The sequence below is a fragment of the Oncorhynchus mykiss genome, chromosome 10 (assembly GCF_013265735.2).
Source record: "Oncorhynchus mykiss isolate Arlee chromosome 10, USDA_OmykA_1.1, whole genome shotgun sequence".
In the NCBI taxonomy this organism is placed as follows: Eukaryota; Metazoa; Chordata; class Actinopteri; order Salmoniformes; family Salmonidae; genus Oncorhynchus; species Oncorhynchus mykiss.
This window is the reverse complement of record NC_048574.1, coordinates 41,474,787-41,500,131: the sequence shown is the minus strand read 5'-3', so window position 1 is coordinate 41,500,131 and position 25,345 is coordinate 41,474,787. Positions and strand designations below refer to the sequence as shown.

Here is a 25,345-nt window from a genome sequence, read left to right as displayed (position 1 = left end):
TTATGTGAATTTTGCAGCAGAACCATATTTATTTACAAATATTAGTTTGGTGATCCCTTTCTCTTTCTGTAAAAACCAAGATTACTTTGCTTTAGAATGTCAGCATGTCAACGAAACATAAGGCCAAAAACATGACTTTGAGAAAACCTGGCCCACAAGACCCACTCTTATCACCACCCTCTCCTGAGTCTAAGGGCCCGGGGTCTCACACTTTACCCGGGGGTACGGTTTGGCCTGGTGGCGCTGAAATGATCATTCTCGAGGCCATCAAACTACTACGCTCTGAGACAGTGTAAAAGAAAATGGAGGTAGTTGCTACGATTGAGGCCCGAATAAAGGAGGTACTCCGATACTTTAACAAGATGGTGCCAGTAATCACATCACAGTACAACGATTGCAGCACTGGAGCCCTCTGCTACCAATGTCTCCGACCTAACTACCTCCCTGGAGGCTGGTGTGAAACGCCTGGCTGCGGATCTGAAAAAGGTGCAGGAGAGTTGTGTGAGTTTAGAGGGATTCTCTCACCACAGTAACCTGAGACTGGTATTGGTCCCAGAGTCAGCGCAAATGCCTTGTGCCACAAATTTTGTTTCTGGGCTGCTGAAGGATGTTCTTGCCATGGATGAGAATCCCCTGACTGATCGTGCCCACCGGTCGCTGCGCCCAAAGCCCCGGGATAGTGAGAGGCCCCGTGACATCATACTTCGAGTGCACTTTTTCCATGAGAAGATGGAGATTCTCAGACGGGCCGCAATACCACTCTAATCTTTCAAGGACAGATCTTCTTATTTCCCTGGACTACTCACCCACTGTTTCCAGGCAGGGCGTAACTTTTGGGCAGGCCAAACGACTTCTACGGGACCATCCAGGTGTGAAGTATGGACTGCGATTCCTGGCCCCTTTATGGCTTTCTCATGATGGAAAAGACTACACATTTGATTCTCCGGATGAGGCTATGGCTCACATTCAACGTCACATCAAGAAGTCTTGAACTTGCCCATAGATCAGCAACTGTTGCTTGCGAACTGTGGATAGTAAGTAAGTAGCCCACCTGTGGTACAATTATGTTTAGTTATAACGTACTATTCTTATATAGTTGGGGAGTTGGCGAACCCATTCAGGCTTATTTGATGTGATCTAATGTTTTGATCAAGCATTCAGTCATTTTCATTTCATTGTATTAAGTTTTTAATTAACTCCTTTGTTTCCAGGCTGTCTCACTCACCTATTCAGTTTGTTTACATAGTGTCTCACTGACTCAAAATATTTTTGGTTATTTGTTTACTGCATCCGTTTGTACTGACTCAGTAAACAGTAAATGTTCCGAGGCTACACGTTTTTGGGGGTCTTCACTTCCATTTTAAATGTTTTGAACTTCATTTATGCCCAGCAAACGTTCAACGTTGCACACACATAGTTTTTTGGTCTTGAGAGTAAGTTGTCTTATCGTCCAGCTAGACAATTATTATTTTCAATTTTTTGATCGTCTTACTACTATTTGCTTACTTCAAATTAGGTATTTGGTTGAGAACCTTGATACATTTGATTTATTTTCTCTCTCAATGCCTGTTATAAGACTGGGAATATAATTATATACATCTACAAGTGGTGCTTTTGTAATTTAGATTGCACAAGGGATGTTTTTTTCTCTCTCTCTCTCTTTTTTTTAATGTTTGATCCACTAACACAAAACGTGACTTTAAAGAGCGGGACTGTGGGTTTGGGTTTAACATCACACTTCCGCAGACATACTGTGCCAATTTAGGCTTGTACCTCGTTTGGGGAGGTACTGTCTGGGATGGGGGAAGGTGGTTGGGGGGAGGAAGGAGGTGGAATTGTTCAGTTCTAATGTAGTAAATCTTAGTTTTTTCTGTACTTTATTACTCTGAGAAGTTCTTCTAGGGTTTTTGGGTATTCATTGCTTTTCCACTCTAATGACAGGGTTGTATAACGGGAGTGCTCAGGGTGGCCGAAATAATACAATCAAGTACATTTCATGGAACATCAAAGGGGTTAACAAACCTGTGAAGCATAACAGGGAGCTGACACACTTAAGGTGTTTGAATGCAAATGTTGCATTTCTTCAAGAGACGCACTTGAGGACGGGTGAGCAATTTAGGATGCGTAGGGACTGGGTTGGTCAAGTGTTCCACTCTAACTTTCATAGTAAATCAAGAGGTGCTGCCATTTTGGTTGATACATCTACTCCCTTTGCAGCTTCTGAGGTTATTGCTGATCCTAAGGGACGATACGTCATAGTAACCGATAAACTGTTTTCTACGCCTCTTGTTTTGGCTAGTGTGTATGCTCCCAATTGGGATGACACAAGTTTCATTTCTTCCTTTTTATCTACTATTCCCAATTTAGATTCCCATTTGTTGATTTTAGGGGGGGGTTTCAACTGTACAATGTCCCCAGTTCTTGACAAGTCCTCACGAAGAACTACAGGCCCATCTAAATGTGCTCTACTTTTTCAATCTTTTCTTTTGAAATATGCTATGTGTGAGGCCAGGTGTTTCCTACACCCTACAGATAGACAGTATTCCTTTTATTCTCATGTTCAGCAAACATACTCCCGCATTGATTACTTATTTTTGGACAAAAAACTTCTGCCAAATCTTCGGCGGTGTATTGTTATTTCTGACCATTCACCATTAGTGCTTGAACTATAGTTTCCCCAGTGACCTATGTGTTATCAATGGCATCTTAACCACATTTTACTCTTAGATAAGGAGTTTGTCAATTTCAATTCTAAAATGACCTTATTCCTAGAAACTAATTCAACACCAGGTATGTCCTGCTTTACCACATGGGAGTCTCTCAAAGCAAACCTACGTGGCCAAATTATTTATTTTTCAACCAAACAAAACATAGCTCGCTCTCAGCAAGACCTGAGCGAAGCCATAGCTACAATGGATGAGAAGTATGCTACAGATCCTTCCTCTGATCTACATGAAGTGCGCCAGATACTCAAATCTGAATTTGCTGAGTTTTCTACCAGGCAAGCTGAATAGTTACTCTTGCGAGCTTGATACTGAGTGTATGAACAAGGCTACAAGGCAAGTAAACTCCTTGCACATCAGATCCGTAAATCTGTGGCCTCACGTTTAATCCCACAAATAAGGACCCTGTTTGGTGCCACCACAGATATACATAAAGAGATCAATGATCAATTCAAACAATTTTACTCTGCACTATACACCTCTGCATCTCCCCAAGACGCTTTGCTGATTGATACATGGGGCGGCAGGGTAGCCTAGTGGTTAGAGCGTTGGACTAGTAACCGGAAGGTTGTGAGTTCAAACCCCCGAGCTGACAAGGTACAAATCTGTCGTTCTGCCCCTGAACAGGTAGTTAACCCACTGTTCCCAGGCCGTCATTGAAAATAAGAATTTGTTCTTAACTGACTTGCCTGGTTAAATAAAGGTAAAATAAAAAAATAAAAAAATAAAACATTCTTTAATGGTCTGAATACTTTAATGGTCTGAATACGCCTTCAATTGATACAGACTCCCACCCACGACTGTTTAGAAGAAGAATTTACACCCGAGGAGATTTCAATAGCAGTTTCCGCAATGAAAAGTGGTAAATAACGGGGCACGGATGGTTTTCCAACGGAATTTTACAGGATGTTTTCTGGTCTGCTTTGCCCATTCTTGTCTCAATTATTTGCAGAGTGCCTTAACTTCTTAAGGCATTTTCACTTTTGGATAAATAGCGTGCCCAATTTCAACTTCCTGCTACTCATGCCAAGAATATAAGATATACATAGTATTAGTAGATTTGGATAGAAAACACTCTGAAGTTTCTAAAACTGTTTGAATCATGTCTGTGAGTATAACAGAACTTATGTAGCAGGCAAAACCACGAGGACCAACCGTTCAGATTTTTTTTTTAGGTCTCTGTTCAGTGAGTTTCTCATTGGGAAACAATATTTCTTAGGCACTTGTTTTCAGTTCCTACCGCTTCCACTGGATGTCACCAGTCTTTGGAATTTGGTTGAGGTTATTCCTTTGTGCAATGAAGAAGTACGGCCATCTAGGAACTGGATAACACTGTTGAGAGTTGCGCAAGACTTGAAAAGTAGCGTTGGTTTGTTGTCTTCCTGTATTGAACACAGATAGACCCGTCTTCAATTTGATCGATTGTTAACATTTAAAAATACCTAAAGTTGTTTACAAAAGTAGTTTGAAATGTTTTGGCAAAGTTTACAGGCAACTTTTGAGATATTTTGTAGTGACGTTGCGCAAATTGGAAGCTGTTTTTTTCTGGATCAAACGCTCCAAATAAATGGACATTTTGGATATACATGGACGGAATTAATCAAACAAAAGGACCAATTGTGATGTTTATGGGACATATTGGAGTGGCAACAAAAGAAGCTCATCAAAGGTAAGACATGTTTTATATTTTATTTCTGCGTTCTGTGTAGCACCTGCAGGGTTGAAATATGCTACTCTCTTTGTTTACTGTTGTTTACTGTTTAAAAGCCTTTTTAAAATCTGACATGTTGGCTCGATTCACAACGAGTGTAGCTTTAATTTAGTAGCCTACATGTGTGATTTAATGAAAGTTAGATTTGTATATCATTTTATTTGAATTTGCCGTGCTGCATTTTCCCTGGCTTTTGGACAAGTGGGACGCAAGCGTCCCATATCCTAGAGAGGTTAATACCTGAAAGCTGCCGCCTAGTCTTTATCAGGCTTCAATTTCATTACTGTTAAAAAACAAAGACCCTCTGGAATGTGGGTCCAATCTTGCTTTTAAGCTGTGATTACAAAAATCTGAGCCAAGCTCTTTGCCATCTGTATGGATCGCTGCACCAAGTCATACACTCTGACCAGATTGGCTTTCTGAGAAATAGACATTTGTTTTTCAATATTAGACGTCTTATGAATATACTGTACTCTCCAGTGTCAGGAGACCAGGAGGTGGTGGTCTCGCTCGATGCGGAAAAAGCTTTTGACCGCGTTGAGTGGGACTGCCTAACAGCTGCCCTTTATAGATTTGGTTTTGGCCCCAAATTCAGTGCGTGTTTGGTACAATCTTAGGGTACAAGCTGAATCTAGACAAGAGTGAGCATTTTCCTGTAAATAAGACTGCTTTAAAGTGCTCTTTTACAAGTTTTCAGTTTAGGATTGTGCAGGATACAATTCACCTACTTGGGAGTTAAAGTGACAAGGAAATATTCAAACTTGTTTCAGGAAAGATCCTGGAAAGATATTGACCTCATCTCATCAGTAGAGGATGCCTGGTTTCTCTTTAACAGCTGCGACCTGGCTAAGATAAAGCAAAGCATAGCTATGTACAGTGTTTGCAAATGTAGAAGAGTAGGGAGGTAAGGCAATAAATAGGCCATAGAGGCGAAATAATTAGCATTTAGCATTAACACGGGAGTAATAGATGTGCAGACGATGGTGTTCAAGTAGAGATACTGGGGTGCAAAAGAGCAAGAGGATAAGTAACAATATGGGGATGAGGTAGTTGGGTGTGCTATTTAGAGATTGGCTGTGTACAGGTACAGTGATCGGAAAGCTGCTATGACAGCTGATGCTTGAAGTTAGAGAGGGAGATATAGGACTCCAGCTTCAGTAATTTTTGCAATTCGTTCCAGTCATTGGCAGCAGAGAACTGGAAGGAAAGGCGGACAATGTAAGTGTTGGCATTGGGGATGACCAGTGAAATATACCTACTGGAGTGAGTGCTACGGCTGGTTGTTGCTATGGTGACCAGGGAGCTGAGATAAGGCAGGGATTTATCTAGCATAGACTTATAGCCATATAATGGCTATAGTGGGTTTGGCAACGAATATGCAGTGAGGGCCAGCCAATGAGAGCATACAGGTTGCAGCGGTGGGTAGTATATGGGGCTTTGGTGACAAAACGTATGGCACTGTGATAGGCTACATACAGGTTGCTGAGTAGAGATGTTGGAGGCTATTTTGTAAGTGACATTTCCGAAGTCAAGGATCGGTAGGATAGTCAGTTTTGCAACAAATGAACAGTTCTGCAAGGTGCAATACACAAAACAGAAAACAACTACCCACAAACACAGGTGGGAACAGGCTACCTAAGTATGGTTCTCAATCAGAGACAACAATTGACAGCTGCCTCTGATTGGGAACCATACCAGGCCAAACACATAGAAATACAACACACAGAACAAAACATAGAATGCCCACCCCAACTCACGCCCTGACCAAACAAAAATAGTGACATAAAAAATAAGGTCAGAACGTGACAGTTGTAGCTGGAAATGGCTGATTTATTTATGGAATATCTACATAGGCGTACAGTAGCCCATTATCAGCAACCATCACTCCTGTATTCCAATGGCATGTTATGTTAGCTAATCCAACCTTTTTGCAATTATGTTAGCACAGCTGAAAACTGTTGTCCTGATTAAAGAAGCAATAAAACTGGTCTTCTTTAGTCTAGTTGAGTATCTGGAGCATCAGCATTTGTGGGTTCATTTACTGGCTCAAAATGGCCAGCAACAAAGACCTTTCTTCTGAAACTCGTCAGTCTATTCTTGTTCTGAGGAATGAAGGCTATTCCATGTGAGAAATTGCCAAGAAACTGAAGTTCTCATACAACACTGCGTACTACTCCATTCACAGAAGAGCGCAAACTGTCTCTAACCAGAATAGAAAGAGGAGTGGGAGGCCCCGGTACACAACTGAAAAAGAGAACAAGTACATTAGATTGTCTAGTTTGAGAAACAGATGACTCACAAGTCCTCAACTGGCAGCATCCTTAAATAGTACCCGTAAAACACCAGTCTCAACGTCAACAGTGAAGAGACGACTCCAGGAGACTGGCTTTCTAGGCAGAGTTGCAAAGAAAAAGTCATATCTCAGACTGGCCAATAAAAAGAAAAGATTAAGATGGGCAAAAGAACACAGACATTGGACAGAGGAACTCTGCATAGAAGGCCAGCATCCCGGAGTATATAAGGTATAAAGGCCAGAAACAATTCAAAATAAGAACAATAATAGTAACGGCACAATATTATAGATTATATGATCCCTTTTTGAAATCCACTTCAATCAGTGTAGATGAACGGGAGAAGACAAGTTGAAAATGTTTTTTTAAGCCTCAAGACAATTAAGATATGGATTGCGTTTCTATACCATTCGGAGGGTGAATGGGCAATGTAACATATTTAAGTGCCTTTGAACGAAACAGATGTTTTCGTGAGAAGACAGATTTTTTGGATGTCTCATGGTCTGACACACACTGTCGTAGCTCGGCCACCTTCCACCGCAGAAAAACAAATCTCAATTCAATGCATTTTAAATTCAGCCTGTAAGAAAACGAAATGTTTAAAAAGTCAAGGGATGTGAATACTTGCTGAACACACTATATATATTTCCACACTATGAGGTTTGAATAATACTGCGAAATTGTTAAAATTATCATAATGCCCTTTTAGTGTAAGAGCTGTTTGTAAATACCGCCTGCAATTTCAGCCTTTTTTTTTCACCATGCGCTGAGAGTTCCAAATCTCTGCCAATAATGCTAGTTTCCACTCAGACCAGTCCCAGACAGTCCTAGAAAACTTCCTGCTTGAGAAACTTCTCTTGCTAAGAAGCAATTTTTGTAGATTCTTTTTACCATTTCAGTTTTTAATATACTCACAGTAAGGTATTTATTTCTCGTGGAACGATTCTGAGTATAAATTGAGAGAATCTGTGTAGGATAACGAGCAGCAGTAGTTCTAGTAGTCGGTTTTTCATCACTGGTTATTTAGATAAATCATGACTTTGCAGGTGTTTGCCTCTTTTGAATTTCAGAAGGGGATGGGACATTCGTCCCGCCATTTGCAAAGAGAGGGTGGAGCTCATTGTTCCGGTTCCACTCCTCATTCTATTATTTCTTGATCTCTTCTCTTAACATGTATGGACCCAGAACTTAATCAAGCAGCGGACCAATTACGTGAGACGATGGGTTAATGGAGATTAAGAAAAACTGTGCTTCTCTGCATCTTTGCATGTCAGCAATGTTGCGACAAAAATCATGAAAATTAGACATACTAACAAAGGTGTCATGCCCATAGGGGGGACAGGGGCATGTGCCCTTTCAGATTTGTCCTGTTTAAAAAAAACTCTATATATACTACTAGCCACTTAGCAATTGTATGAAGTTGGCTTTAGCTATCCCAGATAGGTTTCCAATTTCCCAACCTCATAATTAGCTACCTATCAATCAAGTTAGAGTAGCTAGCTTGTCTAACTATCTTAGCTGGCATTCCTGCTGGCAAGATTGGTAGACTTTAGAAAAGCATGCAATAACTAAATTGCATTCCTTTTAGTAATTTACCCAGATTTTAGCGGAGAAGAATATTTAATTTCTTAAAAGAATAACCACCAGTTAGGAGGCTACAGGTAGCTCAAGAAGTGTGCTAGATTGCAGGAAAAAGCTGTTTTAGGTGATTGAAAAATACAAAATTCTCCAACTTACAGACGGGAGGCCTAGCCCCCTTTCGGACCACACCTCAGTCATCCTCACATACTTTGTGCCTCCTCAACTTTTGGTGGTATATGACGCCCCAGCATACAAAGGTCAGAAAATTATCAAACATTCTGCAATTGTTTTTGTGCATTTGGTTATTGTTGTTCAGCTTTAGGTATGTTTGAACACAGTTCCAAAAAAATGTGTTCACACAATTGAGAAAAACTGCAAATAGTATTAGACCAGGTACAGTACAGTATGTTTAGCAGTAGATGCATCAGCTCCATAGAGATGTACTAGAGAGCTCATCTCCTATGTTTGCAATGACAGTTTCTGTGACAGCAGGGGCATTTTCTTTTAAAGTAGTCAATTACTTCTTCTACTTCTATGAGTGTACTGGCAGTCCATAAATAAACTGGTGGTGAATACCACCACCTACTGTGCTGGAGTGTGTATAGTCTGAACCGGTCTAAACCAAAGTTGGGGATTTTTTTTCCACCGGCAGCTTTCGAATGTTTGCTAAGGAGTATGATGAAGTACGACTTCAGATGAAGCTGAGATATGTGCTCAGCTGAAAAGTATATGGTTGGTGACAAAGTATTACTGTAATGGACTGAGCTGTACAGTGCATGTGTTAGAGGAAACTGTAAATGGGTGTTGGTGATGTCAGTGCTCAATTTGGACCATAATCCACATCCTCAGGAGATATACCCTGGGAAGCTTCTATCACACGCCTGTCATAGACAGACATGAAGCGTGGCGACTAGTGGGGGACCGTACTTTGTAATAGGTGCCACGGTCCCGCCCTCTGACATTCTCAAGCATACCTTTCTCCCTTGCTCTCTAGCAAGAAGGGAAACATGGTGAGATACCTCACTCTATTATCAGAGAGCCGGGGTTACGCAAGTAACATTAAGTTCTCTTTCAAACATTTGTTTTCGTATCTCACTTATTGAATATAGCCAACTCCAATATAGCCAATATGCTCTCCGAAGCCAGGAAGTCCCAACAGACTCATCCCTTAAAGGCCCCAAACTTAGAATCATATGTGCCGGGCAGGAGCACTGACATCTATTTGGTAAAAGCCTCATAAGATATGAGGCGTAGCCACTTTACCATAACAAATAATTTTGCACAAAGATGCTGTAAGCAATGCCCTTGAGTGGCCATGACAAAGGTGGTAAAGTTGCCCTCAAGCCTCACCGGGGTGGCATATCCATGCCAACATAATGAACTGGCAGTGTGTCACTAGCAGGAATCAGCAAATTGTCTGTGAGTTTTTGCGTGGCGAGTGAATTGAAGAGAGGGAGGTTAGGACAACAAAGATGGCAACAAAACGTAGTAATTCAAACATTAACTATATAGCACCAGGCTGTAGGAATTGGCTCCAGAAAAATCCCTCAGTAAACTACCATCGGCTGCCCAAGGACCCACAACTTTTGTGGAAGTGGCTCCATGTCCTGAAGAGGAAGGACGTGTCAGCTTGAGCTAGCAGGGTCTGCAGCCAGCACTTTGTGGAAGAAGGGCACTTTCGATGAAGCAACCGGGAGTTTCCGAATGGAAAGGAACCATAAGCCTACATTGAAGCCCTGTGATTGTCCCTCCATTTTCAATTTCGAGGGTTATGGTGTATGGGTTACCGACCGACCATCAACAACATCGCTGACTTCAGAGTCAAGGAAAAGCCGGACTGAACAGAGGAGGCGACGCGAGTCAGTGGAGCCTGAGGTAATGTTAACCCGGTCATGAGTCATGACTGTTGTTGACTAGGCTAGCGTTAGACACTGGACAACTTTGTTGCAACTCTAGTTGAAGGTAACAAGCTAATTGCGTCTGAAATGTTTTGTGTAACACCCCCAGCAATTAACTAGACTGCAACTAAAATTGCATCACAGCTTCTCTGTGTAGCCCTGTTATTAGGTAGTTACTCTGTAGCTAGTTTCCACCTCAGAGAGTCAAGTAACGTTACTGTAATATTTTTTTTCAATGTTTTGTTAGCTCCACCTTATTTAGCTAGACTGAAGTTGACATTGCTGATGTTTGCTGAAATAAGTAAGTGTGTGTGTGTGTGTGTGTGTGTGTGTGTGTGTGTGTGTGTGTGTGTGTGTGTGTGTGTGTGCGTGCGTGCGTGCGTGCGTGCGTGCGTGCGTGCGTGCGGACAAAGCATACAAGACAGGTAGCTTGTCAACAGCAACATATATATTTGGGTTCAGTTGTCTTAACAAAACGTTTGTTTGTTTTCAGAAAGACATCTTCATCACTGAAAAGGTTTTCAACCTGGAGGAGACCGTAAAGAAGGAGGCAGAATAGGTACAAGCAAATCCATGTTATTTATAAGGCTATTGTTAATTTCAAGAGGCCAAGAGGTTAATTTTCATCCCAGAGGCCATTTTGGATATAAAATGGACAATATACAGTGATTCTTGAATATACCTATAGCCTAATAGATGCCTTGTTGTTTTCTACTAACAGGAAAGAATGGTTAGTACAGCATGCCAAACTGACCCCTGGGTGCCAGACTGTTCCTGTGCTGCGGTGGAGAAGACGTCCACCGAGACCATCACTAAAGAGCTCAGGGCCCAGCTAGATTACACTCATGACCATCAGTATACAACTGAGCGCTACAGATGGAGCTGATGGAGAGTGAGAGTGAGATCAGTGAAGACCAAACTCGCTGTATGAACCTGAGAGCTCAGAATCACAATCATCACAGTGCGAGTCAAGATGTACTATCGAATAGTGTGTGTGCAAGATCCGAAATACATAGTCTTTGATAGCAAACTGAAGGAGTTGTTGAGCCAGGATGTTGAGCAGGTGTCATCAGTTCAACCCTGAAAATAAATGGTTTTGCCATCACCATGGAGACAGAGTGTGTTGTGGGCCACAGGAGGAATTAGGAGTCCCAGACCAGAGTGGAAAAGTTGTTTGCCGGGAAGATGGCGCCAAAAGATGGCCCTGAAGAACAAGTCTGACGTTTTACATTCACCCAACCAATTGTGCTATTTTTTTTTTATTGTTGTTTTTGTGTACATAATTGTGTACATAATGTTGCTGCTACCGTCTCTTATGACCGAAAAGTACTTCTGGACATCAGGACAGCGATTACTCACCGCGGACTGGAAGAAACTTTTTCCTTTAACGAGTCCGACGAGAAGGACAGCAGGAGCTTTCACTGGAACAGGCCCAGATCCCTGCCTTTTGCGTGAAGAAAAGATGCAGGGAAAGGGGACGCAGATCGGGCATTGTTCTGAAGAGCCATAGGCAAGTGAGTAAACTCCCACTGCCATCCGTTCTTCTTGCTAACGTGGATAATAGAATTGATGACTTATGATTAAGATTATCCTACCGGGACATTCAAAATTTTAACATCTTATGTTTCACGGAGACTTGGCTCAACGACGATACGGACAATATAGAGCAAGCGGGATCTTCTATACACCGGCAGAACAGAGACGCTACCTCTGGTAAGAAGAGGGGTGGGGGTGTGTGTCTATTTGTCAATAACAGCTGGTGCGTGATGTCTAATATTAAATAAGCCTCGAGGTATTGCCTGCCTGAGAGTTCTCATCTATATTATTTGTAGCTGTCTATTTACCACCACGGAACGAAGCTGGCACTAAGACCGCTCTCAACCAACTCTATAAGGCCATAATCAAAGAAGAAAATGCTCACCCAGAAGCGGTGCTCTTAGTGGGCGGGGACTTTAACTCAGGCAAACTTAAATCAGTTTTATAAAAAAAAAATACCAGCATGTTACATGTGCAACCAGAGAAAAAAAAGACCATCTTTACTCCACACACAGAGATGCATACAAAGCTCTCCCCCGCCCTTCATTTTGCAAATCTGACCATAATTCTATCCTCCTGATTCCTGCTTACAAGCAAAAACTAAAGCAGGAAGTACCAGGGACTCGCTCAATACGGAAGTGGTCAGATGACATGGATGCTACACTACAGGACTGTTTTGCTACTACAGACTGGAATATGTCCTGGGATTCATCCAATGGCATTGAGGAGTACACCACCTCAGTCATCGGCTTCATCAATAAGTGCATCGACAACGTCGTCCCCACAGTGACTGTAAGTACATATCCCAACCAGAAGCCATGGATTACAGGCAACATCTGCATTGAGCTAAAGACTAGAGCTGCTGCTTTCAAGGAGTGGGAGATTAATCCGGGCACTTATAAATTATCCCGCTATGCCCTCAGATGAACCACCCAACAACAAAGCATCAATACAGGATTAAGATTGAATCCTACTACACCGGCTTTGAAGCTCGTCGGATGTGGCAGAGCTTGAAAACTATTACAGACTAAAAAAGGGAAACCCAGACGTAAACTGCCCAGTGACGTGAGCCTACCAGATGAGCTAAATGCCTTTTATGTTCGCTTCGAGGCAAGCAACACTGAAGCATTTCACAAGAGCACCAGCTGTTCTGGATGACTGTGTGATAACGCTCTCGGTAGCCGATGTGAACAAAACCTTTAAACAGGTCAACATTCACCACGCTGCCGGGTCAGATGGATTACCAGGATGTGTACTCAAAGCATGCGCAGACCAACTGGCAAGTGTCTTCACTGATATTTTCAACCTCTCCCTGACCGAGTCGGTAATACCTACATGTTTCAAGCAGACCCCGTGCCCAAGGAAGCGAAGGTAACCTGCCTAAATGATTACCGCCCCATGGCACTCATGTGTGGTGCCAGAACAATAACCTCTCCCTCAATGTGAGCATGACTAAGGAGCTGATTGTGGACTACAGGAAAAGGCAGGGCAAACAGGCCCCCATTAACATCGATGTAGTGGAGCGGGTTGAGAGTTTCAAGTTCCTTGGTGTCCACATCACTATCATAGTCCAAACATACCAAAACAGTCGTGAAGAGGGCACGACAAGACCTTCTCAGGAGACTGAAAAGATTTGGCATGGGTCCCCAGATCCTCAAAAGGTTCTACAGCGGCACAACCGAGAGCATCCTGACCGGTTGCATCACTGCCTGGTATGGCAACTGCTCGGCATCTTACCGTAAGGCGCTACAGAGGGTAGTGTGAATGGCCCAGTACATCACTGGGGCCAAGCTTCCTGCCATCCAGGACATATATAATAGGCGGTGTCAGAGGAAAGGCCATAAAATTGAGACTTCAGTCACCCAAGTTATAGACGGTTTTCTCTGCTATCGCAAGGAAAGCAGTACTGGAGTGCCAAGCGACTCCTCAACAGCTTCTACCCCCAAGCTATAAGACTACTGAACAATTAATAAAATCAACAATTTACAATGACCCCCACCCTCTCTTTTGTATCGCTGTTTATTATCTATGCATAGTCACTTCACCCCCACCTCCATGTACAAATTACCTCAACTGACCTGTACCCCTGCACACTGACTCAGTGTCCCCTAGTTATATAACCCCATTAATTGTTATTCTTATTGTGTTACTTATTATGACTTTTTATTTTAGTCTGCTTGGTAAATATTTTCTTAACTCTTCTTGAACTGCACTGTTGGTTAAGGGCTTGTAAGAAAAGTTAGTCTGATACCGAAACTAAATCACAATGGATTTATAATGAGCACGCCCCATTATTTGTTAGAAATAGATTTCATAGATCATGATGCTGTCTGCGATTCGAACTCCGGTTGTCTAATCAAAAGGAGTTACAATCTCACCAAACAACACTTGCGATGAACATCTTTATAGGTTACTGATTATTTGTGTTCAGCACCTACCCACTACTGCTATTAGCTTTAAACAATTTATATTCAAGCAAAATTTCAGCAATTTATTTCACTAGCATACTCGCTGCTGACTGGTCGAGTAACCTCTTCTGCCAAGAAGTCCTTCATAATGATTAGTGACACGTCTAATACATATACATCGCCATCCAGACAGACTGACAGGAACCTCTGACTGGATGTAATACAGCCGCCATCCGCTGGGATATTGTGCTGTATCACCACCATCTCTCTTCAACACACACACTCATAGTCTCTAGCCATTATCTGGCAGCATCCGCACTCACACCAGATTGTGTCACCGCTGCGCCGACCCTCTAGCTGTGTTTCAGGCGGCATATCTCTGTACCTGCCACACGAACGAACTCTTTGATCTGGGGCAACGATTGGCTCAAACATGAATGGCTTCAGTAGGTTTATTGACTCCTTAACTAACGTTAATTCAGCCACTGTTATGAATGGGCCGGCAGGTAGCCTAGTGGTTAGAGAGCTGGACTAGTAACCCAAAGGTTGCAAGATCAAATCCCTGAGCTGCTGATGTAAAAAATATGTCTTTCTGCCCCTGAATCAGTTAACCTGCAGTTCCTATGCTGTCATTGAAATAAAAAATGTGTTGTTACCAGACTTGCCTGGTTAAATAATTAGACTCATATCTACTTTTGTTCAATTTAAATATTTTCTCTCCTGCCGCAACAATGCCAGTAAGGCGATTTACAGTTACAGTTAGCTGGCCTTCTAAATCCTAGTGTTTCCATTCCCCTTTAAAACGGGAGATGGTCATTCTAACATAGTTTACATAACTCTTCAACTTATGTAATATCTAATTATGAAATAGTTACGCAGAGGACACAAGCGTTGAACTTGGTAGAGATGTACTGCATGTATTGATATTAGAAGGGATGCCCAAAAATTTGGGCATGGCACCCCTATTTGTTTTTTTTACATAATCCAATACTGAATCAGATTGTGAAAAGGTGATATTACTGATGCATTTTGGTTGCCATATGTTTAAAAATAATGTCTTCAGCAATATGCCATTATATTTAAAAGGAACTGAGGACACTTAGGAGAGGTGTGTGTCCACTTGGAGACACCATTTAGACCTGTCAATCAAACCCTTTGTATTTGTTTTGTCTTATGTTGCACCTACCCCCAAATATTCATGTATATTATTATGTTCCTGAAATCATTTTCAGATTTTGTTATCAACAAATGCTGCGTAAAAGTACAGTAAATGTAACATAAAATGAAAGTGTCATGTTTGGATTCAGTCGTGTGTCAGGAGAACTGTTGTGTCCTCACCTTTGTTCTGATCATTTTTGACAATAATAACCTCCAAAGTGTTCCCTTTCAATTACTACCATGGTAATGCATATTCTTCTCATATTTCTTCTGTAAGAAACCGTCAAATTCAGCCCTATGCAGATGGGCCAATTCCCATGAGTGTAAAGGGTTAACAGCCAGCCCTCCCATTCAAACGTAAAATCCCATACAGAAGTTCTCCATACTTACAACAGTCGAGGCAACAAAACGAGATTTGGAAGGATGGCCTAGTGAGACTACAGGAGACATAAAAGCATACCGTATGTGCAAAAGGAAATTGACACTTAGGAAGTTGATAAAATGGCATAAGCTAAAAAGCATTCCATAGGAACATTCCATAGACATGTAAAAATGTCCATCTGAACTGAATTATTGTATAAGTTAAGGGAGACCGTTACATCATACTCACAAATAGTATTTGCCAGACATCACCCTGCGGTATTCTGACCCAATCAACACCATTTGTTTGTTTTTCCTGGCTTGTTGTTGTTCTCTCAGATTCCACAGGGTCCTGTTAGCACTAACATACAAGGCTCTGTAATACTAACATTTACATCACTCTAGGAGGTTTCAAACATGAACAAACTACTAAATAGTCATTTCAGCTCTGTAGTCCTCAACCTTTGCTCCATGACTGATGTCACCAGGACAATGTCATCTCCACAGGGTAAGTGAACAATTATTTAATGATGTGAGTTTGACTTGTTTAGGTTTCTCACATCAGATGGTCCTATTATCACCTGTAAGCAAAGCTTGGATATAATGAGGTCCAACACTCTCAGGAATTCTACCAATTAAAGGTGTTCGAGACACACGCAATATACTCCAAGGCCCCAAAACATCATAAACATTTGGAGTGAACCTGAGTACACCTCTCTAGTGTAATTTCTGTGCATGCAAATGAGTACAACTTCCATTAGGACACTCAGTCAGCCTCAGTACAAGTCCACTCTTTACAGGTCACAGGTCACAATTGCGCCTCTGTATCATGCCTTTGTCACAGGTTGGATCTGAACCCCAGTCTCTTGCATGGAAACCCAACATCTTAGCCAAGAGGAAATGTCCTCTGGGACCATTTTGACTCAAATGATGTCAGTTAGCCTATCAGAAGCTTCTAAAGTCAAGACATAATTTTCTGAGATTTTCCAAGCTGTTTAAAGGCACATTCAACTTAGTGTCTGTTAACTTCTGACCCACTGGAATTGTGATACAGTGAATTATAAGCTAAATAATCCGTCTGTCAACAATTGTTGGAAAAATTACTTGTGTAATTTAGACTTGCCAAAACTACAGTTTGTTAAGAGGAAGTTTGTGGAGTGGTTGAAAAACAGGTTTTAATGACTCCAACCGAAGTGTATGTAAACGTCTGACTTCAACTGTACCTTAACCACTTGGAAGTAATGCCTAAACTACAGCAAAATATCTGAAATAATGCTTCAACTGTATCGTTGAGGTTAGTTTTGGTTTCACTTTAGTGCAGTTTGACTAGCAGCTAACATACGGCAAAACATTGCATAATAAATCAAATCAAAAATAAAATGTTATTTGTCACATGCACCGAATACAACAGTGAAATGCTTACTTACAAGCCTTTAACCAACAATGCAGAATTTTTAAAAAAAGTATTTACTAAAATAAACTGAAGTAAAAATAAATAAATACTATGAAAAGGGTAATTAAGGAGCAATAATAAAATATCAGAAGCGATGCTATATACAGGGGGTACCGGTACAGACTCAATGTGTGGGGGCATTTGGGGAAATATATAAATGCAGGTAGAGGTCAAGTTACTATGCATGGATAATAAACAGAGAGTAGCAGCATCATAAAAATGGGGGTGGGGGGACAATACAAATAATCTGGGTGGCCATTTCATTAGCTGTTCAGGAGTCTTATGGCTTGGGGAGTAGAAACTGTTAAGAAGCGTTTTGGACCTAGACTTGGCGCTCCGGTATCGCTTGCCGTGCGGTAGTCTATGACTAGGGTGGCTGGAGTCTTTGGCAATTTTTGGTGCCTTCCTGACACCGCCTGGTATACAGTATAGGTCCTGAATGGCAGGAAGCTTGGCCCCAGTGATGTACTGGGCCGTACACACTACACTCTGTAGTGCCTTGCGGAGGCCGAGCAGGATGCTCTCAGTTGTGCAGCTGTAAAACTTTGAGGATCTGAGGACCCATGCCAAAACTTTTCAGTCTCCTGAGGGGGAATAGGTGTTGCCGTGTCTCTTCACGACTGTCTTGGTGTGTTTGGACCATGATAGTTTGCTGGTGATGTGGACACTAAGGAACTTGAAGCTCTCAACCTGCTCCACTACAGCCCCGTCGACGAGAATGGGGGCGTGCTATGTCCTCCTTTTTCTGTAGTCCACAATCATCTACTTTGTCTTGATCACAACAAAGGAGAGGTTGTTATCCTGGCACCACACTGCCAGGTCTCTGTCCTCCTAGGCTGTCTCATTGTTGTCAGTGATCAGGCCTACCACTGTTGTGTCAGTGGTAAGCAAATTGGAGTGGGTCTAGAGTTTCTGGGAAAATGGTTGATGTGAGCCATGACCAGCCTTTCAAAGCACTTCATGGCTACAGACGTGAGTGCTACAGCTCGGTAGTCATTTAGGCAGGTTACCTTGGTGTTCTTGGGCACAGGGATTATGATGGTCTGCTTGAAACATGTTGGTATTACAGACTTGGTCAGGGACAGGTTGAAAATGTCAGTGAAGACGCTTGCCAGTTGGTCAGTGCATGCTCGGAGTACACGGCCTGGCAATCCATCTGGCCCTGTGGCCTTGTGAATGTTGACCTGTTTAAAGGTCTTAAATCGGCTGTGGAGAGCATGATCACAATGTCGTCCGGAACAGCTGATTCTCTCATGCATGCTTCAGTGTTGCTTGCCTCGAAGCGAGCATAGAAGTAATTTAGCTCATCTGGTGGGTTTGTGTCACTGGGCAGCTCGCGACTGTGCTTCCCTTTGTAGTATGTAATAGTTTGCAAGCCCTGCCAAATCCGACGAGCATCGGAGCCAGTGTAGTACGATTCAATATTTTGCCTGTTTGAAAGTGGCAGCTCTACCCTTTAGCTCAGTGCGGATGTTGCCTGTTATCCATGGCTTCTGGTTGGGGTATGTACGTACAGTCACTGTGGGGACAACGTCATCAATGTACTTATTGATGAAGCCAGTGATTAATGTGGTATACTCCTCAATGCCATCGGAAGAATCCCGGAACATATTCCAATCTGTGGTAGCAAAACAGTCCTATAGCTTAGCATCTGCATCATCTGACCACTTCCATATTGAGCGAGTACTGGTCCTTCCTGCTTTAGTTTTTGCTTGTAAGCAGGAATCAGGAGGAAAGAGTTATGGTCATATTTTCCAAATGGTGGGCAAGGGAGAACTTTGTACGCGTCTCTGTGTGTGGAGTAAGGGTGGTCTAGAGTTTTTTCTCCCTCTGGTTGCACATTTAACATGCTGGTAGAAATTAGGTACAACAGATTTAAGTGTCCCTGCATTAAGTCCCCAACCACTAGGAGTGTCGCCTCTGGATGAGCATTTTCTTGTTTGCTTATGGCCGTATATACAGCTCGTTGAGTGCTGTCTTAGTGCCAGGATTGTTTTGTGGTGGTAAGTAGCTTTGAAAAATATAGATGAAAACTCTCTTGGTAAATGCTGTGGTCTACAGCTGATCATGAGATACTCTACCTCAGGCGAGCAAAACCTCAAGACCTCCTTAATGTTAGATTTCGTACACCAGCCGTTATTTACAAATAGATGCAGACTGGCGGTTTGGCGGATGCCAGGGGAACGCTACTTGCCTGAATGCATAGTGCCAATGGTAAGGTTTGGTGGAGGAGGAATATTGGTCTAGGGCTGTTTTTCCTGGTTCAGGCTAGGCCCCTTAATTCCAGTGAAGGGATGTCTTAAAGTTACAGCATACAATTTCATTCTAGACAATCCTGTGCTTCCAACTTTGTGGCAACAGTTTGGGGAAGGCCCTTTCCTGTTTCAGCATAACAATGACCACGTGCAAAAAGCACGGTCCATACTGAAATGGTTTGACAAGATCGGTGTGAAAGAACTTTGCTGGCCTGCACAGAGCCCTGACGTCAACCCTATCGAATATCGTTGGGAGGAATTGGAACGCTCACTCCGAGCCAAGCCTATTCACCCAACATCAGTGCCTGACCTCACTAATGCTCTTGTGGCTGAATGGAAGCATGTCCCCGTAGCAATGTTCCAACATCTTGTGGAAAGCCTTCCCAGAATCAATCAATCAAATTCGTTCATAAAGCTCTTCTTACATCAGCTGATGTCACAAATTGCTGTACAGAAACCCAGCCTAAAACCCCAAACAACAAGCAATGCAGGCGTAGCAGCACGGTGGCTAGGAAAATCTCCCTAGAAAGGCCAGAACCTAGGAAGAAACCTAGAGAGGAACCAGGCTTCTGGCTGTGCCAGGTGGAGATTATTACAGAACATGGCCAAGATGTTCAAATGTTCATAGATGACCAGTAGGGTCAAATAATAATAATCACAGTGGATGTAGAGGGTGCAACAGGTCAGCACATCAGGAGTAAATGTCAGTTGGATAAGGTAGCACGTCTGGTGAACAGGTCAGAGCTGCAGCATGACAAGGTGGACTGGGGACAGCAAGGAGTCATCAGGTCAGGTAGTCCTGAGGCAAGAAAGAGAACGAGAGAGAGAGACAGAAAGAGAGAGAAAAAGAGAGAATGAGACAGGAGGGGTCGGGAGACACTGTGGCCCCGACGATACCCCAGACAGGGACAAACAGACAGGACATATCCCATCCACTTTGCCAAAGCACAGCCCCCACACCATTAGAGAGATATCTTCAACCACCAACTTACTCTCCTGAGAGAAGGCCGAGTATAGCCCACGAAGATCTTCCCCATGGCACGAACCCAAGGGGAGGCACAAAACTGGACAGGAAGATCACGGCAGTGACTCACCCCACTCAAGTGATGCACCCCCCCTAGGGACGGCATGGAAAAGCACCAGTAAGCCAGTGACTCAGCCCCTGTAATGGGGTTTGAGGCAGAGAATCCAAGTGGAGAGAGGGGAACCGGCCAGTCAAGAGACAGCAAGGGTGGTTCTTTGCTCCAGTGTCTTTCCGTTCACCTTCACACTCCTGGACCAGACTACACTCAATCATAGAACCTACTGAAGAGATGAGTCTTCAATAAAGACAAAGGTCGGGACCGAGTCTGCGTCTCTCACATGGATAGGCAGACCATTCCATAAAAATGGAGCTCTATAGGAGAAAGCCCTGCTTCCAGCTGTTTGCTTAGAAATTCTATGGACAGTAAGGAGACCTGGGTCGTGTGACCGTAACGTACATGTAGGTATGTACGGCAGGACCAAATCGGAAAAATAGGTAGGAGCAAGCCCATGTAATGCCTTGTAGGTTAGCAGTAAAACCTTGAAATCAGCCCTAGTCTTAACAGAAAGCCAGTGTAGAGATGCTAGCACTGGAGTAATATGATACAAAAATGTGGTTCTAGTCAAGATTCTAGCAGCCGTGTTTAGCACTAACTAAAATCTGGGTATCTGGGTAGCTGGAAAGTAGTTCATTGCAGTAGTCTAACCTAGAAGTGGCAAAAGCATGGATTCATTTTTCTGCAGAATTTTTGGACAGAAAGTTTCTGATTTTTTTAATGTTACGTAGAAAAGCTGTCCGTGAAACAGTCTTGATATGTTCGTCAAAAGAAAGATCAGGGTCCAGAGTAACGCAGAGGTCCTTCACAGTTTTATTACATTAGTTATTATACGACTGTACAACCATCAAGATTAATTGTCAGAATCAACCGAAGATCTACTTGTTTCTTGGGACCTAGAACTAGCATCTCTGTTTTGTTCGAGTTTAAAAGTAGGACATTTGCCGCCATCCACTTCAGGGACAGGGCTTCACCATGTTTCATCGAAATGTATAGCTGTGTCGTCCGCATAGCAGTGAAAGTTAGCATTATGTTTTCGAATGACATCTCCAAGAGGTAAAATATATAGTGAAAACAATAGTGGTCCTAAAATGGAGCCTTGGGGTACACCACAATTTACAGTTGATTTGTCAGAGGACAAACCATCTACAGAGACAAATTGATATCTTCCCGAGAGATAAGATCTAAGAGTTGAGGCTGTTAAAGCACTCCATATTAATGCCCATGATTTTTTAATGAGATGTTCGGCGACCACATGTCCACATACTTTTGGTCATGTGGTGTATATCTACTACCAAATATTTTAAATGATAAACGATTGAGATTCCATAAGTAGAGATGGAGTCCTCCATCATGGTCTTGAGAGGCAGTAGGGCTGATTTGGTTCAATGAATTTTATAACCTAAGATGAAGGTGAATTTATTTATAATCTTCAATGTATTTGGAAGCGATTGAGATACATTGTCTAGATATAGTAAAATATCGTCTGTGTATAATGAGATGAAGTGATCAGTAGAGTTTAAGTAAATTAGTGTTATTTCCTTACGAATGGTCTGGGCCAGGGTTTAGGCAGATAATAAAAACAGCACAAGTTAATTGGCTAACATTGGCTAGCTTGCTAGTTACTTCCAGACACAAATGAGAGAACAACCAACTCTGACCATTTTTATCACCCTAGCAGAGCTGGTTGAGCGCTTTTCATGTCATCAAGAGCGTTATTGAATGTAACTGTGCTGCTGGCAATGATTTAATTACTTTTTTTGCCAATATTTGCTGATATTCACCAGTTATTCTGCGCTCTGGTACACTCAGACGAGAGTATATGGCCAGACTGATTTACAAACACACCCAAAATGGTTACTTGCATAGTGGAGTCTTTTGTTAAGAAATGTAGCTAGCTAGCTAGCTTAATAGTGAACCATAATCCCAACTCATGACATTACTACCCTGCATGAATTTGTAGATAGCTAACCAACCAGTTTCAATGTCAGCTAGCTAACAATTGGCAATAACTAGGCAAACACATGGCTCTGAGATACGAACAATAAGATCAGACATGTAATGTTAGTTAGCGAGCCAGCCAGCTAACGTAAGCTAGTTAGCTAACAGTGCACTTCAACTTGAAATGAAAATACTTTGTCAAAATTAGAAACGTGTAATATCTGAAAATGAAGCTAGCTCGACTATCTTACCCGTGATCTGAAATCGGAGTAGATAGCCAGAGCGAATTTACTATCAACAGTTGTTGCAGTAACGTTCTATTGAAATGGATACTAATCCCAACTCATAACATTACTACCCTGCAGGTAGCTAACCAAGCATGTTCAACGTTAGCTAGCTAACATTAGACTATAACTAGGCAAGCAAATGTCTCTGAGATACAAATAATAAGATCATATACATCACATTAGGTAGCGAGACAGCCAGCTAACCTCAGCTAGGTAACAGTACACTTTAACTTGAAATTAAACCACTTTCTGTCAAAATTAGAAATGTGTAATATCTGAAAATGTAGCTAGCTAGACCTTCTTACCCGTATACAACATCGATGGATGCTTCTCCTGTCACGGATGCCATGGTTGCCCTTAGTTTTCAAATGTAATCCGGAGACAGGTGTTTTCTCCTTCTCTTTAGCTATCATACTTGAATTCCACTGATTTCAAAACTCGGTCCTCCAGAAAGTGGATAGCAACTCTTATGCAGTTTTACTACGCAATAAATTTCAAAACCTGCATTAGACAGGATTACCTACACACACTGACCAGCTCAAATAGACAGAAGCATACTTTTTGGCAGACCAATCCAAACTCATCTCTCGGCATGTCCAGTTCACTCATTATCTCAGCCAATCATGGCTAGCGGGAAGGTTTCCGGCTTTTTCTGTGGCTAAAATGTGGCTAAACCTAAACCTGAAGTCGAACGATGAGCAGCCATTTTCTGGTTCAAGCTAGTAGAGGGGTGCAGTGGCGGAAATTGATCAGAGTCCAGGAAGGTCCCACGGCAGGTAGAAAACCACACCTATTCTCGCCAGTGGCACAGAACCCTGTAGAGTGGTGGCGAAGTGCAGATGATGCATCACATCGTGGGGTGGACTAGTAATGTCAGGCCTCTCAGTAAGGCACATGATGTGGATTGATTTCTCGTTCTACTTTGCTCCGGTCCTGGTCAGTCAGGGGTGTGAAGTCTGGGTGGCTCAGTCTCAGTAGATATGTGGTCATGGGATTGGGTAACCTGGTTGACCTCTTGTCTCTGGGCTCTGTCCTCTTCTTCAGAGTGAGCTGCAGTAGATGTGGTCACCACGGTGAATAGTGTGGTGCTTACTGCATGTGGTTGCTATATTGGCCTGGGGATCTGGTCTGGGGAGCTTTTTATGTTGATGCCATTATAAATCTCAGATTAGAAAATATATATGAACCATCCCTACAACAACAACAAGTTCTAGGTTCATGCCAAGATGTTTTGTTTTACTGTAGCTCATTATACATCAGCAATCTCCTTCAATATAATAGATAAGAGGGCTGGGCTCCAATGGGTGTACCGCCCCCACACACACACACTCCTATATCTAACTCAGATATAAATAAAGCTGCTCTGCACAGTTTGGTTTATTATTTAGATCAGATACACTATGAATCTACACTAAGAAATAACACTTGATTCATTGCACTCAATTGAAAAGAACAGTGTTTTTACTTCCCAATGGCGTTCAGTGAAGTGGATGGATATCAAGCAGTACAATACTGTTTTCCTCTCCACAACTCGTCTTGCGTTAAGGAGGAGCGATCCATAGCAGAAAATATACTCATGCACCTTTTTTTTTTCTCTGTGTCATCATTCACAGTGTTTGTGAATCTGCTGGTGATCATCTCCATCTCTCACTTCAAGCAGCTCCACACTCCAACGAACCTGCTCATCCTCTCTCTGGCTGTGTCAGATCTCCTGGTTGGGATTGTTGTGATTCCAGTGGAGGGCATCAAAGTCATCGAGTCATGCTGGTATCTTGGTGAAACAATGTGTTCAGTTTTTCATGGGATTGTTTTCTCTGTCATTTTTGCATCTCTATACAATTTAGTCATCATAGCTGTTGACAGATATGTTGCTGTTTGTGATCCTTTACTCTACATTTCAAAAATAACTATTGGAAAAACAGTGACTTCTATATTCCTAACCTGGATATTTTCTTTTATATATAATCTTGTTATTCTATACTGTAATGGTCAATGGTATCGTTCTCAGGCACACAAGAACTGCCATGGAGAATGTGTGTTGATTATCAGTTTTACATGGGGAATTATTGACCTTTTTGTCTCCTTTGTTGCACCTTGTTCTGTTATTATATGCTTATACATGAACATTTTCAAAGTGGCAAGAATTCAAGTAAAAGTGATGAATATCACAACCAGGATCAAGATGTCAGAGAGTAAGGCAACCAAAACACTGGGGGTTGTGTTATCGGTGTTCCTCGTCGGTTGGATCACATATTACGTTGGTTCACTTTCTGAGGACTACCTGGCACATTCAGATGTCATCATAGCATTTCTCTCCTGGGTTGTGTACATTAATTCATTCCTTAACCCTCTGATCTATGCATTGTTTTACCCATGGTTCAAAACAGCAGTAAGACACATCTTAACCTTACATATCCTGGCACCCTCATCCTCCTTAATAAATCTCTTTCCAGAAAATTGTTAGATATTTTTTTTTAAATACAGAGTGGCCTTGTAGGTACACACTGTATGTTGTGCTATAGAAAGTTATGTAATATATATGTTATTGCTTATTGCTGCATGTTTGTATTGATGACTTAGGGCCCAATTCAATCGGTTGGTTATACTGTAAAAGAAAACAGCACTGCAGGTTTACTAAGAATGTTGACATTGTATCCTAAGGAC

General features: G+C 42.2%; 1 protein-coding gene across 1 annotated transcript; it reads left to right on the top strand.

The window, feature by feature from the left end:
• Positions 1-24,152: 24,152 nt before the first annotated feature.
• LOC110533111 (trace amine-associated receptor 13c-like) lies at positions 24,153-25,145 on the top strand. Its single transcript, XM_021617205.2, has one exon. It carries the CDS (start codon positions 24,153-24,155, stop codon positions 25,143-25,145), a length of 993 nt encoding a protein of 330 aa, XP_021472880.1.
• Positions 25,146-25,345: the final 200 nt, after the last annotated feature.

What these genes read in the sequence shown, in the direction of transcription:
- LOC110533111 (XM_021617205.2), top strand. Translation starts at nt 24,153, where the DNA reads ATGGCGTTCAGTGAAGTGGATGGATATCAAGCAGTACAATACTGTTTT.